The following is a 15,819-nucleotide window of genomic DNA, read 5'->3' as shown; positions in this document are numbered from 1 at the left end:
GAGAGAGAGAGAGGAGAGAGAGGAGAGAGAGATAGAGAGAGAGAGAGATAGAGAGAGAGAGAGAGAGAGAGAGAGAGAGGGGAGTAATCGAGTAACATCACAATTCAATTGAATGTTTCTGAACAAAATCTTCTAAGTCGTAGATTTATCCATTGTTCTCACGAAAAAAATTACTTTGATAGGGCCTTGATTCATCATTGAAATTTGAAGGTAGTGCTCAAAAGCAAATCCACAATATCATTTTGTTTCAATTAATATGTCAATAAATTTAGTAAATGCGTTTAGACCACAACATAAAAGTTCCATACAATAGTCCAAAGACGGAGAATAATTCTTATAATATCGTCAAGCATTCTTTGAGAAAATATTTCCCTTTGAAGAGATAACTCTAGAAAATCATATTCTAGAATCGAATGTTTTTTCAAAATCACAAGATTCTGCATGATTTTTGTTTCTCAAATCCATCGATAAATCCTAGCATTCACACAGTTGACTAAAGACTAACTAAGATTCTTTCTACTTTAAGAATATTTCTAGAATAACGGTAACCTACTAAAAATATCTAACAAGAAAAACATTTTCGATTTAGAAACATTTTTATTACACAATGAAAACCATATATCACTCATTTTCTACTTAATGATTCAACTTATTGTCTTCAATATATTTCACTTTTGCAAAAGCAGCTTGAAGTTTATGTATATGCACTATATAAAGTTTTGCTGCAAAACATAGCTACTGCTCCAGTTTGAATTTGCTCAATGATATCACATATCTTGCATACATATTATCCCATTCAAGGCTTATTCGAGATCCTCCTGTAATTTCTACTGTTACGTTTGTACTCTTGTTTTTGTATAACTGCTGTTACCAGGACCACTATCAACTTCTAATAGTGTAAAAAAATCATTCATTTTTCCCAATATGAATTGTCAAATAGAAACTTGATGACAAATAGTATATTCAAACTGTTCTCTCTCTGATTTCTACTTTCTTACTAGTATGAATAGATTGAAAACCCAGCCCTACATTGGATCTGATTGCTATGACTGGTTTCTAGGCCCTCATAGCTAGCATGCAAATGAGATTCTCATGGAAGTATGCAAAAGAGATATACCCTAAGTAGTTTCATCTGACATTTAAGTAAGGCAAGCCTCGCGTGTCCTGTCTGTAGTATACGAAATATTTGGCTCCCAAATAAGGGTTTGTCTTCCGTACTGCATACTAGAATACTACTGAAACTTTCAGGGAGTGTTGGTAGTACGGGGAGAGGGCAGGATTTGGATGGGTCAACTGGATTACAAATGTTGACTTGGGGGAAGGGAGAGAAGTGTATCGAAAAACATTCTGTGTATCCAGGTTATTAAAATAACATATCTCTGTATTATCTCGGAAACGGCTTAGGAAATGAAGCTAGAACATTCAGTTACTGCTAAAGAAGGAAAAGGGAGTATGGGACAACAGCATCTCAAATTTAGTGCTGGACTTAGGGGGAAAGATGCTAAAGATTTTTTTCTCTGATCAACCAAATTGTTTTTGCACTCTAAGCTCACACGAGACTTATAATCTATGCATAGGTAAATACCAAGGTAAATGAAACACACTATGCGTTGCCGGGTTCTCAAAATGGTGTAGATTATTTGTCATCTTTCGGGAACATTTTAGAGCATCAAGTTGAAACTTTCAGGGATTGTAAGGGGGGACGAATGGACCTCAAATTATGAATTGGGGTAAGAAGGGGAGGCTCTAAAAGTTTTTTCGATCCAAATAACCGTTTTGCACTATAAGCTTCAATAGGATCTATAGTCTATTCAAATTAATGTGTCGAGATAAATCAAAAGACACTAAATGATGTCATGTCATCAAAACGATGCACTGGTAATATCCTGAAAATAGCTTTGGGTATCAATTTGAAACTTTTAGGGATTTGTTTTTGAGGGGGAGTGGGCTTTGATTCTTGATTTGTTGGGATGAGAAGAGTGCAAAGGATTTGGTCTTTAATCTAGTTAAATTTTTAAGACTACAAGCCCCAGTAGGGCTAGGATTTATTTCACGTTGAAGTACCGGTGTAGACAAAGTAAATTATTCGTACCTAGGTTATCAAAAAATATATCTGTATTGTCTCATTAAGTGCTAAGGGGGAAAAGCTGAATTTTTTGAAGGGCGTAGAAGGCCAAGTGAATCTCAAAATCTTACCCGGGATGAGTGGTAGAGGTAAGTCGAAAGAAATCATGCATCCAGATAATCAAAATTGCATTTCTACAGCATCTTGCCCCCTCTCCAAAAAATATCCCTTTTAGGGTAATGCAGACGAGAAAACCTTCTGATGTACGATTAGCGAACGCGTTCCCGATTGCAAGGGGTGACCTGGTCGGCTAAAAACGTGTACATTCAATTTTCATTATTCTGGGAAAATTGTCTACCAGTTTTCTCACACCAAAAGTAATTACTCGAATTTCTTGGTCCAACCTGTACCTTCCATCCTAGGTAACTTTTTAAAAGTTGTCACTAATTTCATATTTTCAAAATATTTTCCCTGTTATGACAAACATCAAAAACAAGGAGAACAATAAGGCATTCTTTTCGTAAGACAGTGGAAATCTAATTTGAGTGAATATGTCGGCCCTACGTCCAAGGGCCGTCCTCAGTAAAAAAATTACCCTATTTATCATAGGTAATTACTCACTATAAATTTACTCGCTATTTACCCTGCTATGATAACTCAGCCCCCAAGCCCTCATTATCTTCATTATTTTAATTTGTCTTACTTTCCTTTTGGCCCACCAAATGTGGGAATTTCCAAGGGGATAATTGTCCGCAGGGACAATTGCCCGTGTAAGAGACGACAAAAATATGATTTTAGCCCGATTTGTTTAAAACGATTTTTTTACCCTGATTCATTTTAAACCGTTTTTTAAAAGCCTGATTTCGTTTAAAATTCCAGGCAGCTTCACCTAATTAAAGCCCTTCCGAAGCTGAATGTAACTACGAACTTTAGGCTCCAATATTGTCAGGGGTAACAAAGGTGATAAGTTTTTATGAGATTAGGATTAAATACTTGACAAGTGTTGGTCTTATTTAAATAGTCATGTTTATCCTACCTGATATTGTGTAAGTGTAAGTGAGACGGCACTAGACCCTTAAGGTCCAAACCGGCGGTGCTGATCTCCATTTCATGGCCCTTCAGCCAGGAAGTGCAATGGGGGGCTGGGGGCCAACCATCCTGTGCTTTCACACACCCTTCCTGCTTACCTTCCCCAGATTTCTCCAGGTGCCCATTTAGAGCTGGGTCGACTCTGGCTGAGCTTACGGAGTCACGCCACTGACCCTCGTCCCAAACTGAATAACTGGTCACAACTGGGATTGAACCCGTGCCCCTTGGACACAGAATTCCCACGCCAGCGCACCAACCACTCAACTCTTATTTCATAAAAACCTAAAAAATCGTAACTAACACATTATGAAATTGATTCTACTATATTTACCCCCTCCCACTTAATGTGCCAATAGTTAGCCCAAATTGTATATTTCCAATTGTTTTTCCGTTTCTTGATTTCATCAGCGTTGATTCAATTCACGGGTTGAAACAAGGATACTTATGCATTATACGACAAACACTCGAGAAGTGAAGTTTGGTTAATGCTAACGAAATAAAACAAAATGTGAAGAAGATATAATAGTTTATTAACAACACTGGATGTACAGAAAATTACGAAAACTACAACAAAGAATTATGGAAGGGGGGGGGGGAGTACAGAGCGCTTTATATTAAATATGTAGCCTAAACTAATCTAACCAAATTACAAATTAAATGTTTAATTATAATATAGCTACAATGTATTGGTAAAATTCTAGTTAATTGACTTCTTGCTATCTCGGTAAGGGTTTAGGTTAAGAAAATGAAAATTTCAGGGATGGGTCTACAGGCTAAAGTATGTCCCGGGAAGGTATTTTAAAGTACCCACCTCTACTCCTTCTCCCTCTAGAGGGCCCTGAAATTTGCCAACATTGTCACAATTTCTACATGACCTATTGAAATTGTGACAAAACAACATTTTACCTTAATTTTCATTTAATTTCAGTTTAATTTTCAGTTTTTCTCTGCTTTTAGTTCTGAAAACGCCATTCCTGTTATTTGAGTAGAATTTTGAGCCATATCAATGTTTTTTTTTCTTCAAAATTTAGGAAATGTATTTGCATATCTTTAAAACCTTATAAAATGGAACTGAGCAAAGTTATGAAGCTGAAAACAATTTTGTTGTGCTTCAATTAAGCAGAAGATCTTTTTTGCAAGATTTCACTTTTATAACACACATCTTTTTAAAGGTCATCAAAGGTCAGGGCCCTCTAGAGGAAGAAGGAGTGGAGATAGTTGCTTCAAAATACCTTCCCGGGACATACTTTAGTCTGTAGATTCATCCCTGAAAGTTTCATTTTCCTAACCTAAACCCTTTCTGAGAAAGCAAGAAGTCAATTAACTAGAATTTTACCCAATGTATTTTCCCAGCGAGCCGAAGCTAGTTGTCTAGTATTAATACCGTGAACAACAGGCAGCCTAATTTCTCATGTTCACGATCCAAATTCTCGTGTGTTTCTCGCATAATGCATAAGTACCGAAACAAGAGTGACACATACATAGTTTGGGTTGGATATTTACAAACCAAGGGGGGGGGGGGTGAGTTGCAACATACCGAAATAAGAGTGGCAAAATACACAGTTTGGGTTGGATATTGGCAAATCAGGAAGGGAAGGTGTAAAGTGCAGCTCATTATTGTTAACTGCAATTTTTCTAAACATTATAAAGTAAGAATTGTTTTCTTAACACTACGTACAATCCTATATAGGCTATCTTGTTCAAATAATTCTCCAGGACTTTTCTTTTTTGGTAAATTTACCCCTCTAGCAATAAATTCCTGCATAACCCCTTACCAAAGTCCATTATAACTTACCTCATTAATATTCCTTTTAGTTGTTTCTCCCAAGTCACTCATTACTGTCAACTGTATGAAAACTAATATCCATCCATCAGATAACTCGAGCTTAATCCCACCTACACTATTTTAGGGCTAGTATCACTTCTTTGCTGGAGAACACAAGATTGCTGTCGGTGCCTGATAATTATGCAACGTCGTTTAATCGTTTCTTTGGCAATATAGATCTAACTTAAAGCTTTAAACACACTACTCTTCTTTTGGCAGGCGTTCTTTTTATGCTTTAAAATACATTTTTGGGCACACTAATACGTCAAGACACGGGTTTCTGATAGTAAACTTCCTAAAGGCTTAGTACCTGGCTAAACAAAGGGGTTGTACGCTATTTTTCGAGGTGTATAAGATATTGTGGCTTTAATTCTGTCTCCTCTGCCACCAGCCCTGACCATCTCTATACATTCTGTCTATGGTATAACCTATATAAAATCATAGCATGAAGACTTACCCAGAAAGACCTGCCCCTAAAAACCCTGTACATGGAAATTATCCCCTAGGGATATCTTGCCGCTGGAAATTTAGCCCTTGGAAAACTTACCTCGAAAAAACTTTGTCCCTGGAAAACTCTACCCGAAGGAAACCTTGATTCTGGAAAACTGATGCTTGATATTCTAGCTCTAAGATTTCGAAAAATCGCACCGAGACAATTCCCAAAATAAGTAGCCATACTTAACTTGCTCTAAAGGGAAATTTCACCCTTGAAAACTTACCCGCGATAATTGCACAGCAAAACTTACCTTCTAAAAACTGTTGGGACACTAAGAAATTAGTTTTCAAATGAAAGAGTGCAGCATTGTATCAAAAACAGTATTGAAATAGAAAAGAAAAGCTTGAATTAGTAAAATCTTATTTATAATTTTGTAATATAATCTAAATATGATCTTGTAACTCAAGTAATGAAGAATAATTTTGTGGGAGTTGACAGGCTTCAGAATTTGTAAAGTCACAGTGTGGAAATAATACGCTTATTTACAAGGAATAAGTTTATCTGACACATAAGATTCGGCCTGAGGGAAGAACATCTTGGCATTGCAAACAGTGGCGTAATTTCGCCAAAATCCTGGGGGAGGGCAAATTTGGAGCCAATTTTCCATATGAAGTGAAAATGACAGTAAAACCTAAAAAAGATAAGCCATTTGGCACCATAAAGATATTGTTATTATTTTATAGTACTATAAGTAGTGATGTTATAAGGCTTTTCAAGACACGGATAGGGGGTATACTATTGGAGCTACTAGCCCTTCAAGATGTTATTTCGCACACCTGGGTTTTGTGAAGCACTATAGTACACCGGTATGTTACGTAATGGTGCAGTACACCTGTTTGTCATGTAATAGGAATTGTTTGTTTGCTTATGCAAATGTTTTCCTTAAGATTTCTTGGGTTGTTAAGCAATTTGTGACGTAATGGAGAGTTGCCTGTTACGCAATAGGGAGTTGCTTCTTAAGTAACGGGGAGTTGATTGTTGCGTGAAAGGATATTGTATGTTACGTAATAGGAAATGTCTACCTGTATTGAGAATGAAGTAATCTTGAGCGACTTCTTAGACCTTAGGGTACTTGGGAACCCCCAGTTGTAACTGTGGACAGCGCACACGTGGGTGTTACGTAATACTTCAAGATATGTTTTTTTCAATACGTTTTTTTCTTTTAAGGCGACTTTTCTTCAAGATATTTTTCATTTATTTTCTTCAAGGTTTTTTTCTTTTCATCGAGAAGCTTTTTCTTCAAGATTTCATATTCTTCAAGAAAATCCCCCAGGAAACCTTTACAATCCAAATATTTTTTTTTTCATTGTAGGAATCGAACGCAAGATCAGAGATTTCCCCAATGGAATGCTGCTTAACCAGATGTGCTAAGAAACCCTTCCAAACACTTTGTTTCAGAAAACAAATTCTATGGAATGTCTCCCGCACGGAGAAATCTCTGCACACTTTTTGGATCGATTATCTACGGATTGCGTGTCTCCAATCTCTGGAAACATTTCAAACGAAAGGGGAAAATTAATTACTGGAATAGGTTTACGGGATATTACTGTTATAGATTTGATACACACGTATGGATGTTACATTATAGTTTTGCAAATGCTGGGATCGATAGCCTCAATTTTGCTTTTCCCTGTTACCAGGGCTACGCTAACAACATATGAGAATTATTACGTATACATTATAGCGGAAAGAGTTCTAATGAGGTCATTGCTGAGGATTCATGAGCTTTGAATGAATTTGGACAAGGCAATTTTATACTTCATGGCGATATGGACCTGACATTTGTTTTGGGACGGGGTACTTTGGCTTGAAACAGCGAGTTCTACTCGCTGTTTCATACCATTTCCCGGTCTGAAGATATTAAGAATATATTACTGAGCCCAAATTTTCGAATTTTCGTAAGGGTTCTCTCAGCCAATTTTAGAAGAATCTCTGCACAGTCCGTGTACAAGCATGATTCAGAATTAGCTATGGTCAAATGCTGAGTTACACTATTTTCGAGATTACAACATTAGTTTCATGAGCCCATAATCTCATTTTTCTACAAGGAGGAAAGTGAGGAGCCACTCAGATGTATTATATATACGGCAACACTGTTTTAGTCTAAATTGACTAGAGGCACCGAAGAATTTTGGCAACATCACGTGAGTTTAAATATGAAATTGTTGTATAAGTGTTTATCAAAGGTCTTCACTTTAAGATTTTCGGTAATGAGATAAAATAATTGATCATATTCCTATAATGGAATGGTGAGTACAAGTGTCCATCTTTCTTAACGTCAAAATCAATTTTCCATTCCCTTTCTTTGCCATACCTAACATTAACGCATTTAAAATCCCAATGATCTTCCCATTGACATATATATTTAAAATTCTTATCAGAGTGAAGCTCTATTAATGAGTCCCTTAAAGGAAGACCCATCCTGGATTTTGTTCGGGGGAGGGGGGTACAATGAAATTTTTTTAAGAAATGCACCAAAAGTTTGTTTATATATATTTTTGCTACGTTTTTACCAGTTGGACAAAAATTTCAGGGGGAGAGGGGGTCAAATTCCCTATATCATGACACACACAATTCAAAGTGCAACTCATAAAGTGCCAAGGACATCAAAATGAAACTCTTTTTCGCCTCTTAGACCCCTTTTAGGTCTATTCATACCTAAAAACTGTGATTTTTCTTTTTATTATTATAAAAATATGAAATTTTTAGGGAAGGCAGTGCCACACTTTCATCAGTATTGCCACTTTATACCGTGGAAATGAATAAGTATAACTAATAAGTTGAATCTTACGAAACTTTTCGTCCGTTAAATTTCAAACATTAACAATGTGCTGAGTCCCAAAGACAATTATACTTTCAAAGAAAAGCTACTTCTGCCTAAGGTGTTTGGTGCCATATGTTTATGGCTTGTTTGTGTTGATGATTTTCACCCACGTTTCTTTTTTCTTTTTAATTTGGCACCCACAACTACCAGAAACTGCATATGGAGGGCATTTTTATTAAAACCGAATTCCTGATTTTCGCTATTTTTAAAAATATATATTATTTGACTAAGTTTCCACTAAAACAATTCAAACATCCAAATTCATCTTCACTGTCTTTGGTAATTTGAGCTTAGGTTGAGGTACATGTATGGTTGGGCAAGTTTCCACTTGATCAGTTAAAATAATCAGATTTCCTTTTCACTGTCCTTGGTACTTTGAGGTTGGGTTGAGGTACATATATGATTGGGTAAGTTTCCACTAAAACAATTCAAGCAATCAGATTTCATTGCCATTGTCCTTGGTGCTTAAAGGTTTGGTTGAGGTACATGTATTGTTGGGTAAGTTTCTATTTAATCAATTCAAACAATCAAATTTCATTTTTACTTTCCTTGGTACTTAGAGGCTGGGTTGAGGTAGGGGTAAATGTTTGCTTTCATTCCAAGTGCTCTAAAGTGGAAACTATGCAGCGAAGCAACATAGTTTCCAGTTTAGAGCACTTAGAAATGCTAATTCTAGAAGCACATCCATTTCTGTTTGACCCTCCTCCTCCATGGGGCAAACTAAAAATGCATAAAGTGCGCTTGCTTACAGGTAACATTACCTATAGAGCGAAGCATATTAGTCCATGAGCCCCTTGGGCAGCGGGGCGAGGTCTGTATTCTATATTTATTTAATAAACCTCGTTTTTTTAGTTTTATCCCTCTTTGTTGAATAAATATAGAATACAGACTTCGCCCCAATGGCCGCGGGGCTCATGGACTAGTATGCTTCGCTCTATAGGTAATGTTATCTGTAAGCAAGCCCACTTTATGCATTTTTAGTTTGCCCCATGGAGGAGGAGGGTCAACCAGAAGTGGATGCGCTTCTCTAATAATGACAAGGAAACAATATGTGATCCTTAGAATCTTGCTATATGCAAGTAATACGCACTTTAGAGCACTTGGAACGAAAGTAAACATTTACCGAGGTAGGCTACATGTACAGTTAGGAATATGTCCACTAAAATAACTGAAACAATCAGATTTAATTTTTACTGTCCCTGGTGCTTATAGGTTGGGCTGATGTAAATATATGGTTGGGTAAGATTCCACCAAATAGATTCAAACAATCAGACTTGATTTTCACCGTCCTTGGTCTTTTAAGGAATCGAACTAGCTGAAAGAGAAACACACATAGACAACTCATGATAATAAGATAAAATTTTATTGTATAAATTAGAAAATGTTTACCTACAATGAGAAAATAGTATAGCCTAGACCTAGTTGAGTATTGCCAAAAACTAAGATCAATATCAAATAAAAGTGTTATCTTCACCTTTTCGAGGGAATTGAGGATTAGACTTGCTTTGTAGGAGATCTCGAATTAGAGCCGCCTTTTCCTTTTGAAGTATTGTGATTAACTCACTCTTTCTGCTCACTTCCTAAAAAATATTTCCACCATAAAAAAAAGAAACAGTTTTATCTATAGGTGATTGATATAGATGATTAATTCTAGCCCGCACGCAGCATTAGAAAAGTGGTGGCCCAAGGGATGGGTGTAAATGACCCATAGGCAGAGCCATTTCTAGGTTTGGTGGAACCCGGGGAAAAATTTATTACAGCACACACCCCCCTCCAGACTCAAATATCAGCAAAACAGCCGAATCAAAGATTGATCAAAGTGGGCAACCCCCCACCCAAGGCACCCGAGGCAGCTGCCCCGGTCCCCACCGCTTTTGAAAGGTTCTACCCATGTGCCAAAAAATCGGCTCGAGATTTGTGGATTCGTTCATTTATTAGGAATTTGAAACTTCATGAGAGGTGGGTAAAGAGTAAAGCTTCAAGTAGATTGAGATGAATGAGGAGCATGCACGGCTGCTTTACCCTCACCTGACTTGGTGCTGCAATAAGGCGTTAGTGAAGTAGTATTGTTACTATTCTTAGGCAGCAAATAATTCTATTAAATTCTTTTCTGAGTTATACTAATACCTTTATTCATATTTATTTACCAATAGTATTCATTCATCTAAAAAGAGTATATGCTTGCAGTATCAGAAATAAGAGATTAAATTTAAAAGTCCAAATTAGTAATTTAGGGCGGCAAAAAAAAAAAAAAAAAAAAAAAGAACCAACAAAAAAACAACAACAAAAAAACTAGGGTGTGGCGCTATCTCTTTTGTTGCTTAAAAGGATATTTTAATACAAATATCCGTTCAAAAGAGCCCTCTTCTAATACTCTAATGACTATTCCATGTCGACCTGAATAACCCTAGTGAAGAAAAAGAAATAAACACACATCTATAATCACCCTTCCCAGATACGAAATTTTGTATTCTGCCTGACAGAGGTTTGAAACTTCTCTACTAGAAATCAATGAAATTTTTCCATTGAAGGTGTAATTTTTATTAAGATCAACTCTAGTTTTACGGACGTTTACCACCTTCTCTAAATATAAACCCATTTCCTTACTCTACTGGCTTCTGCTGCTACTCAGTTCCGATGCTTTTAAGCTTCTGATACGTTAAACTTGGTAAATTTCCAGTATTAGAATTTCAAAGCGATATATTTAAATTTCCCCAATAAACCGTCAAAAAAGCTAAAAAATTTATACTTTAAAATTTATTTTATTTGCATTATCGGCCTCTGACTGCAAGCTTTTTACCAGTTCCATGTGTGGGCAGAAGGACGAGGGGGGACTTTCTGGTCTCAGGCAATCAGTCTCTGCTTTTTTCAGCTGATTAATAGCATTATTTTTCAATGATCATCCCTAACGAGTATAGCATGAGCCCTCCTCTGGCAATAAAACTAATAACTCTTTTTTTCTTTCGTTTGCCATTAATTCTTCTTCTTTTTTCTACTTTCTTTTCTTTTACTATTTTTCTCTTTTTTTTCTTCACCAGTAGTTCTAGATAACTTTCCATAGACTTTCTATCAATACATCATGAGGTTTGACGAGCTTAGCTTTCAATAGCCAGTTTTCCTAACAGAATACATTTTTTGTCAAAATTACAGACTTCCTGGATCTCAAATGCTGCATATTATTTAAGGATTATTTTCACTGCAAGGCGCTTAAGGGACACCTCAAACGCCTATGAAAAACTCGAAATAAAAGGAAATGAAATAAGAAATAGAATATATAATTGTTTCAAAAGAACGTTTTTATCGATTCCGTTTTAGTTGGCTTTACAGATGAAAACCTACTTATCTTGAATAAAACAAAATTTAATCACAATAGAGAAAATCAAACAGTAATAGATAACGTTTGGGCCCATAAAAGACTGAAAGTAACAACAAAACGTCGATGCAGTCGCTATGATTGGTGGAAAATTGACGGGAGGTGTCTCATAATAAATAATAAATAACGTTTGGGCCCGTAAAACACTGAAAGCAACAATTAAACGTCAATGCAGTGGCTATGATTGGTGAAAAATTGACGAGAGGTGTCTTGCAATAAATAATAAATAACGTTTAGGCCCGTAAAAGACTGAAAGCAACAATTAAACGTGGATCCACAGGCTATGATTGGTGAAAAATTCACGGGAGGTGTCTTATAATAAATGATAAATGACGTTTGAGCCCACAAAAGACTGAAAGCAACAACTAAACGTCGATGCAGCGGCTAAGTTTGGTGGAAAATTGCCGAGAGGTGTCTAACAATAAATAATAAATAACTTTTGGGCCCGTAAAAGACTAAAAGCAACAATAAAACGTGGATCCAGAGGCTATGATTGGTGGAAAATTAACGGGAGGTGTTTTTTAATAGATAATATATAACGTCTGGGTCCATAAAAGACTGGAACCAACACTAAACGTCGATGCAGTGGCTATGATTGGTGGAAAATTCACGGGAGGTGTCTTATAATAAATAACGCTTGGGCTCACAAAAGACTGAAAGCAACAGCTAAACGTCGATGCAGTGGCTATGATTGGTGGAAAATTGACGAGAGATGTCTTATAGCAAATAATAAATAAGTCATATAAGACTGAAAGCAACAATCAAACGTGGATGCAGGGGCTATGAATTAATGGAAAATTGACGGGAGGTGTCTTAAGGACCAAAACCGTCATAGTTATACTTCCTCAGTTCTTCTATGCTGAACCCCTAGATGAAAAAGTACTACTATGTACCGATGGCGTAATTTTATCAAAATCCTGGGGGGGGGGGCAAAGTTGGAGCCAATTTTCCAAAATCAAGAGAAAATAACAGCAAAAACTGAAAAATGAGCCATATAGTACCATATAGGCAAAGATATACTAAAGAAAACTGACCTGTTGGTTATGCAGGTTTATCTTAGTTTTCAGAAGATTTTTGAAGAAACTAAATTTTAGCTGGTGGGGGGGGGGGGCAAACTGGAGTCTGGAGGGGACAGTTACCCCCTGACCCATAGCAAATTACTCCCCTGCTAAGTAAGATCTAGATCATCCACTAGATCTTGTTAGTCTCTTACTTTTATGAGCCTTGAAATTTACTTCGGTGTTCCTTTATTATCCTATACGATAAATATATATCACACCTAGAAAAACACCTTCAGTTTTTTCTTAGCTGGAACTTGGTAAAGAAAGAATCCCAGGGAATCAGGCAAATTGAAACAAGCGCTTGTAAAACCTTCTTCTTTGTTGACTAGTGTATGGCAGTAGCACAATTTTGACTTTCATTTGATCAAAGGTCAAAGTATCTAACGTAGCTATTTCACCTTTTCGTCAGTATTGCCACGTGGAACAGTATAAAAATAAGCAAAAGCAATTGGTTAAATTTGACAACGCTTTTTTTTTATAAAAGACCAAATATTAGGAGTCTTTGATTTCCCCAAAACAATTACAGATGAAAAAGAAAGCCATACATTAAGCTGTTTGGTGTCAAACGTTTCTAGCATATTTAACGTAGCTTACCTGTGTCAGCTGATGATTTTGATCTTTAAGTCTTTCAACAACTCTGGAAACCTCTGACGAATCCCTAGGAGGGGGAGGAGCTGAGGATCTTACGGCCAAGTTAAAATGAGACGGAAACTGGTGGTCGCGGATCATATTTAGCTGACGAGTGACATCTTCAATCCGGCTTATTTTAAAGTCTAGTCGCTCCCTCTGGGCTTCAGATAGGGGCTCCTGAAATGAGAAAAAGAACGTTTTAGTTTAATTCTTTTTTTCTTTTTCTTCTTCCATGAAACAGGAAACAAGGGAAACAAGCTGATTAAGAAAAGAAAACTCTGGAAATTAGTAAAAAAAAAACACTTATTATAGAAAGGAAAAGGATTAAAAACTAAAAATTTTCCTGAAACAGGAAAAACTAAAAATCTCCCCTCAAAATTAAAGGGGATTTCTAAATCTAATTTCCTCTAATGAGTCTTTATTGACTTGTTGCATTTGCAGAGGCATGTTTACTCCACAGGAAGTAGTAGCAAACAGCCATGATTGGGAAAAAATATTACTCAGTACATGTAGCTTAAATATTATATTACATGATTTTATGTACTTATAAACTCCGGTTCAAGAGATATAAATTTCCGTTTTAAGCGAAAAAAAATCGAAATAATTCAATTGATTGACAATGATTCGGTACCTGGTCCCAACCTAATTACCTAAATTGGCGCTGATAAAGCATTACGGACGAGCAAATAGCTATCAGATCATTTTACTGGACGACATGGTTTCGCACAAATTTTTGATTCATTAATTATTTAGTTAATCTTTAACCCTTAGTTTATCACTTGCTGTGATTTACAGAAAAGCGTAATTTGAACTAATCATTTATTTTGCGAAAAAAGCACATAAATCCTTCAAACATCGAAGACAGGATGTGGAAAAACCGAAACTACTCTTACTTTATCTTACAGAAGGTTGGTTTCCACTTACAGCTGTAACACTTCTACTATTGCTATGCAAAAGGTAAAGAATGGTAATCTGTAGACTATGGTATTTAAGCAATTTAAAATTAGCTATCCATTTAATACCTTAGCACATTTTCTCGCACGCATTGGAAAATTTCAGCGCATGCGGATTTGCATTTTCCCGCACAAGCGCTGGTAAAAATCTTCGGCTAAATCGCTGCGGTTTTCTTCAAAACGCAGTATATGGCAACTAAGGATAAGCAATCACAAAAATTGACACCCATAGTTCATTTCTTAAATAATTAAACAACAAAACAGAGATAAAATATTTTTTTTTTATATCAAAACTAAAACTAAGAGTATCCCAAGATCCAAATAAGGTACTAGAAAATGGAGTAAATCAACTCACTCAGCCTACTTCATTTAAAGTCAGACGCAAAGCTCGTAAGGACGAGCTCTTTTTAAAATTCAAAACAGCTGTTGAATTACTAAAGCCAATTCTCGAGGTTTTGAATTTTTAAATAAAGTCAGTCTTTTTAAAATACAAAACAGCTGTATTAACAGCAAAACTTGAGGTTTTAAATTTTTAGATACAGTTTTTTTTTTTATTCAAAAAGCTGTTGAATTAATATAGCCAAACCTGAAGGCTTTACATTTTTAGATATAATTTTTTTAATCCAAAACAGCTGTTGAATTACCATATCCAAACCTCAAGGCTTTAAAATTTTAGATAGAGTTAGTTTTAATCCAAAACAACTGTTGAATTAATACAGCGAAACCTCAAGGCTTTAAAATTTTAGATAAAGCTAGTTTTTTTTTTAAATATAAAACAGCTGTTGAATTACTACAGCCAAACTTGGCAGTAGGTTTTCAGGTTATAATATTTAGATTAAATTTTTAAATTTTAGGTATTGAAGTAAACCCGCCCACAGGGTCGATGTGACGGAGGAGGATAAATGTTCCAAATGCCCGAAGATTCTAAGTAAATCATAGTTTTAAGGTTTAAAAGACTAAAGCTGTTTTTTTTTTTAGTAGAATTTTAAAATACAGCCCCATCTACCAGAAAATATTCAGACTCTATACTGTGATTGTGTCAGATTCTATGGTTTTGTGTATGTGGAACTATGCAAACTTTGCATTTGACAAACATGTAACAGCAGTGTTCCTACCGCTAAGTTTAATCTAGCCAAAAATGGTATTATTAAGACAAACACACATGATTAGTAGGCAATAAATAGGAGCTTATTAGCGTTAATACAAGCTTTTCAAACCAAATTCTTGTCGTTTCAATTTTCCGTTTCTGTAATACAAGTGTAAGGTTAAAAGCAAGGAAAACACACTTAAATCATTTATTTCGGCTTTTTTTTACCGACAGACGGGACTACGGCTTCGCGGTCATTATATTTGCAATAGTGTATTTTATTCTAATATAACTATTTCTATTACCATGGAGTATACCCCACGGAAATGTGGTATACTAATATACCCCTAGTATAAAAATGAAAAGCATAATAAACATGAAAGTATAAACTCATGAAACTTATAAAATTCCTGAAT

At 35.9% G+C, this 15,819-nt stretch overlaps 2 protein-coding genes and 1 long non-coding RNA gene across 4 annotated transcripts in view; 1 reads left to right on the top strand and 2 right to left on the bottom strand.

The window, feature by feature from the left end:
• The window catches only part of LOC136036920 (putative SEC14-like protein 6), an 11,004-nt gene extending 5,787 nt beyond the window's left edge, over positions 1–5,217 (bottom strand). The window contains exon 1 of the mRNA XM_065719299.1: positions 4,950–5,217. Within this exon, the coding sequence (XP_065575371.1) occupies positions 4,950–4,954 (5 nt within the window). The 5' untranslated portion in view covers positions 4,955–5,217. The remainder of the gene's footprint in view (positions 1–4,949) is intronic.
• Positions 1–15,498, top strand: part of LOC136037273 (uncharacterized) — a 26,893-nt gene extending 11,395 nt beyond the window's left edge. For both annotated transcript variants that reach the window (XR_010619899.1, XR_010619900.1), the window contains exons 2-3: positions 6,788–7,619; positions 15,171–15,498. This is a non-coding gene — a long non-coding RNA (uncharacterized LOC136037273). The remainder of the gene's footprint in view (positions 1–6,787; positions 7,620–15,170) is intronic.
• The window catches only part of LOC136037271 (suppressor APC domain-containing protein 2-like), a 36,083-nt gene continuing 29,904 nt past the window's right edge, over positions 9,641–15,819 (bottom strand). The window contains exons 5-6 of the mRNA XM_065719906.1: positions 13,328–13,540; positions 9,641–9,879 (exon numbers count right to left, since the gene is read on the bottom strand). Coding sequence (XP_065575978.1) covers positions 9,751–9,879; positions 13,328–13,540 — 342 coding nt within the window. The 3' untranslated portion in view covers positions 9,641–9,750. The remainder of the gene's footprint in view (positions 9,880–13,327; positions 13,541–15,819) is intronic.

This window comes from Artemia franciscana, chromosome 16 (assembly GCF_032884065.1).
Source record: "Artemia franciscana chromosome 16, ASM3288406v1, whole genome shotgun sequence".
In the NCBI taxonomy this organism is placed as follows: Eukaryota; Metazoa; Arthropoda; class Branchiopoda; order Anostraca; family Artemiidae; genus Artemia; species Artemia franciscana.
Note: the sequence above shows the minus strand (reverse complement) of the source record. Positions and strands in the feature narration are given on the sequence as shown.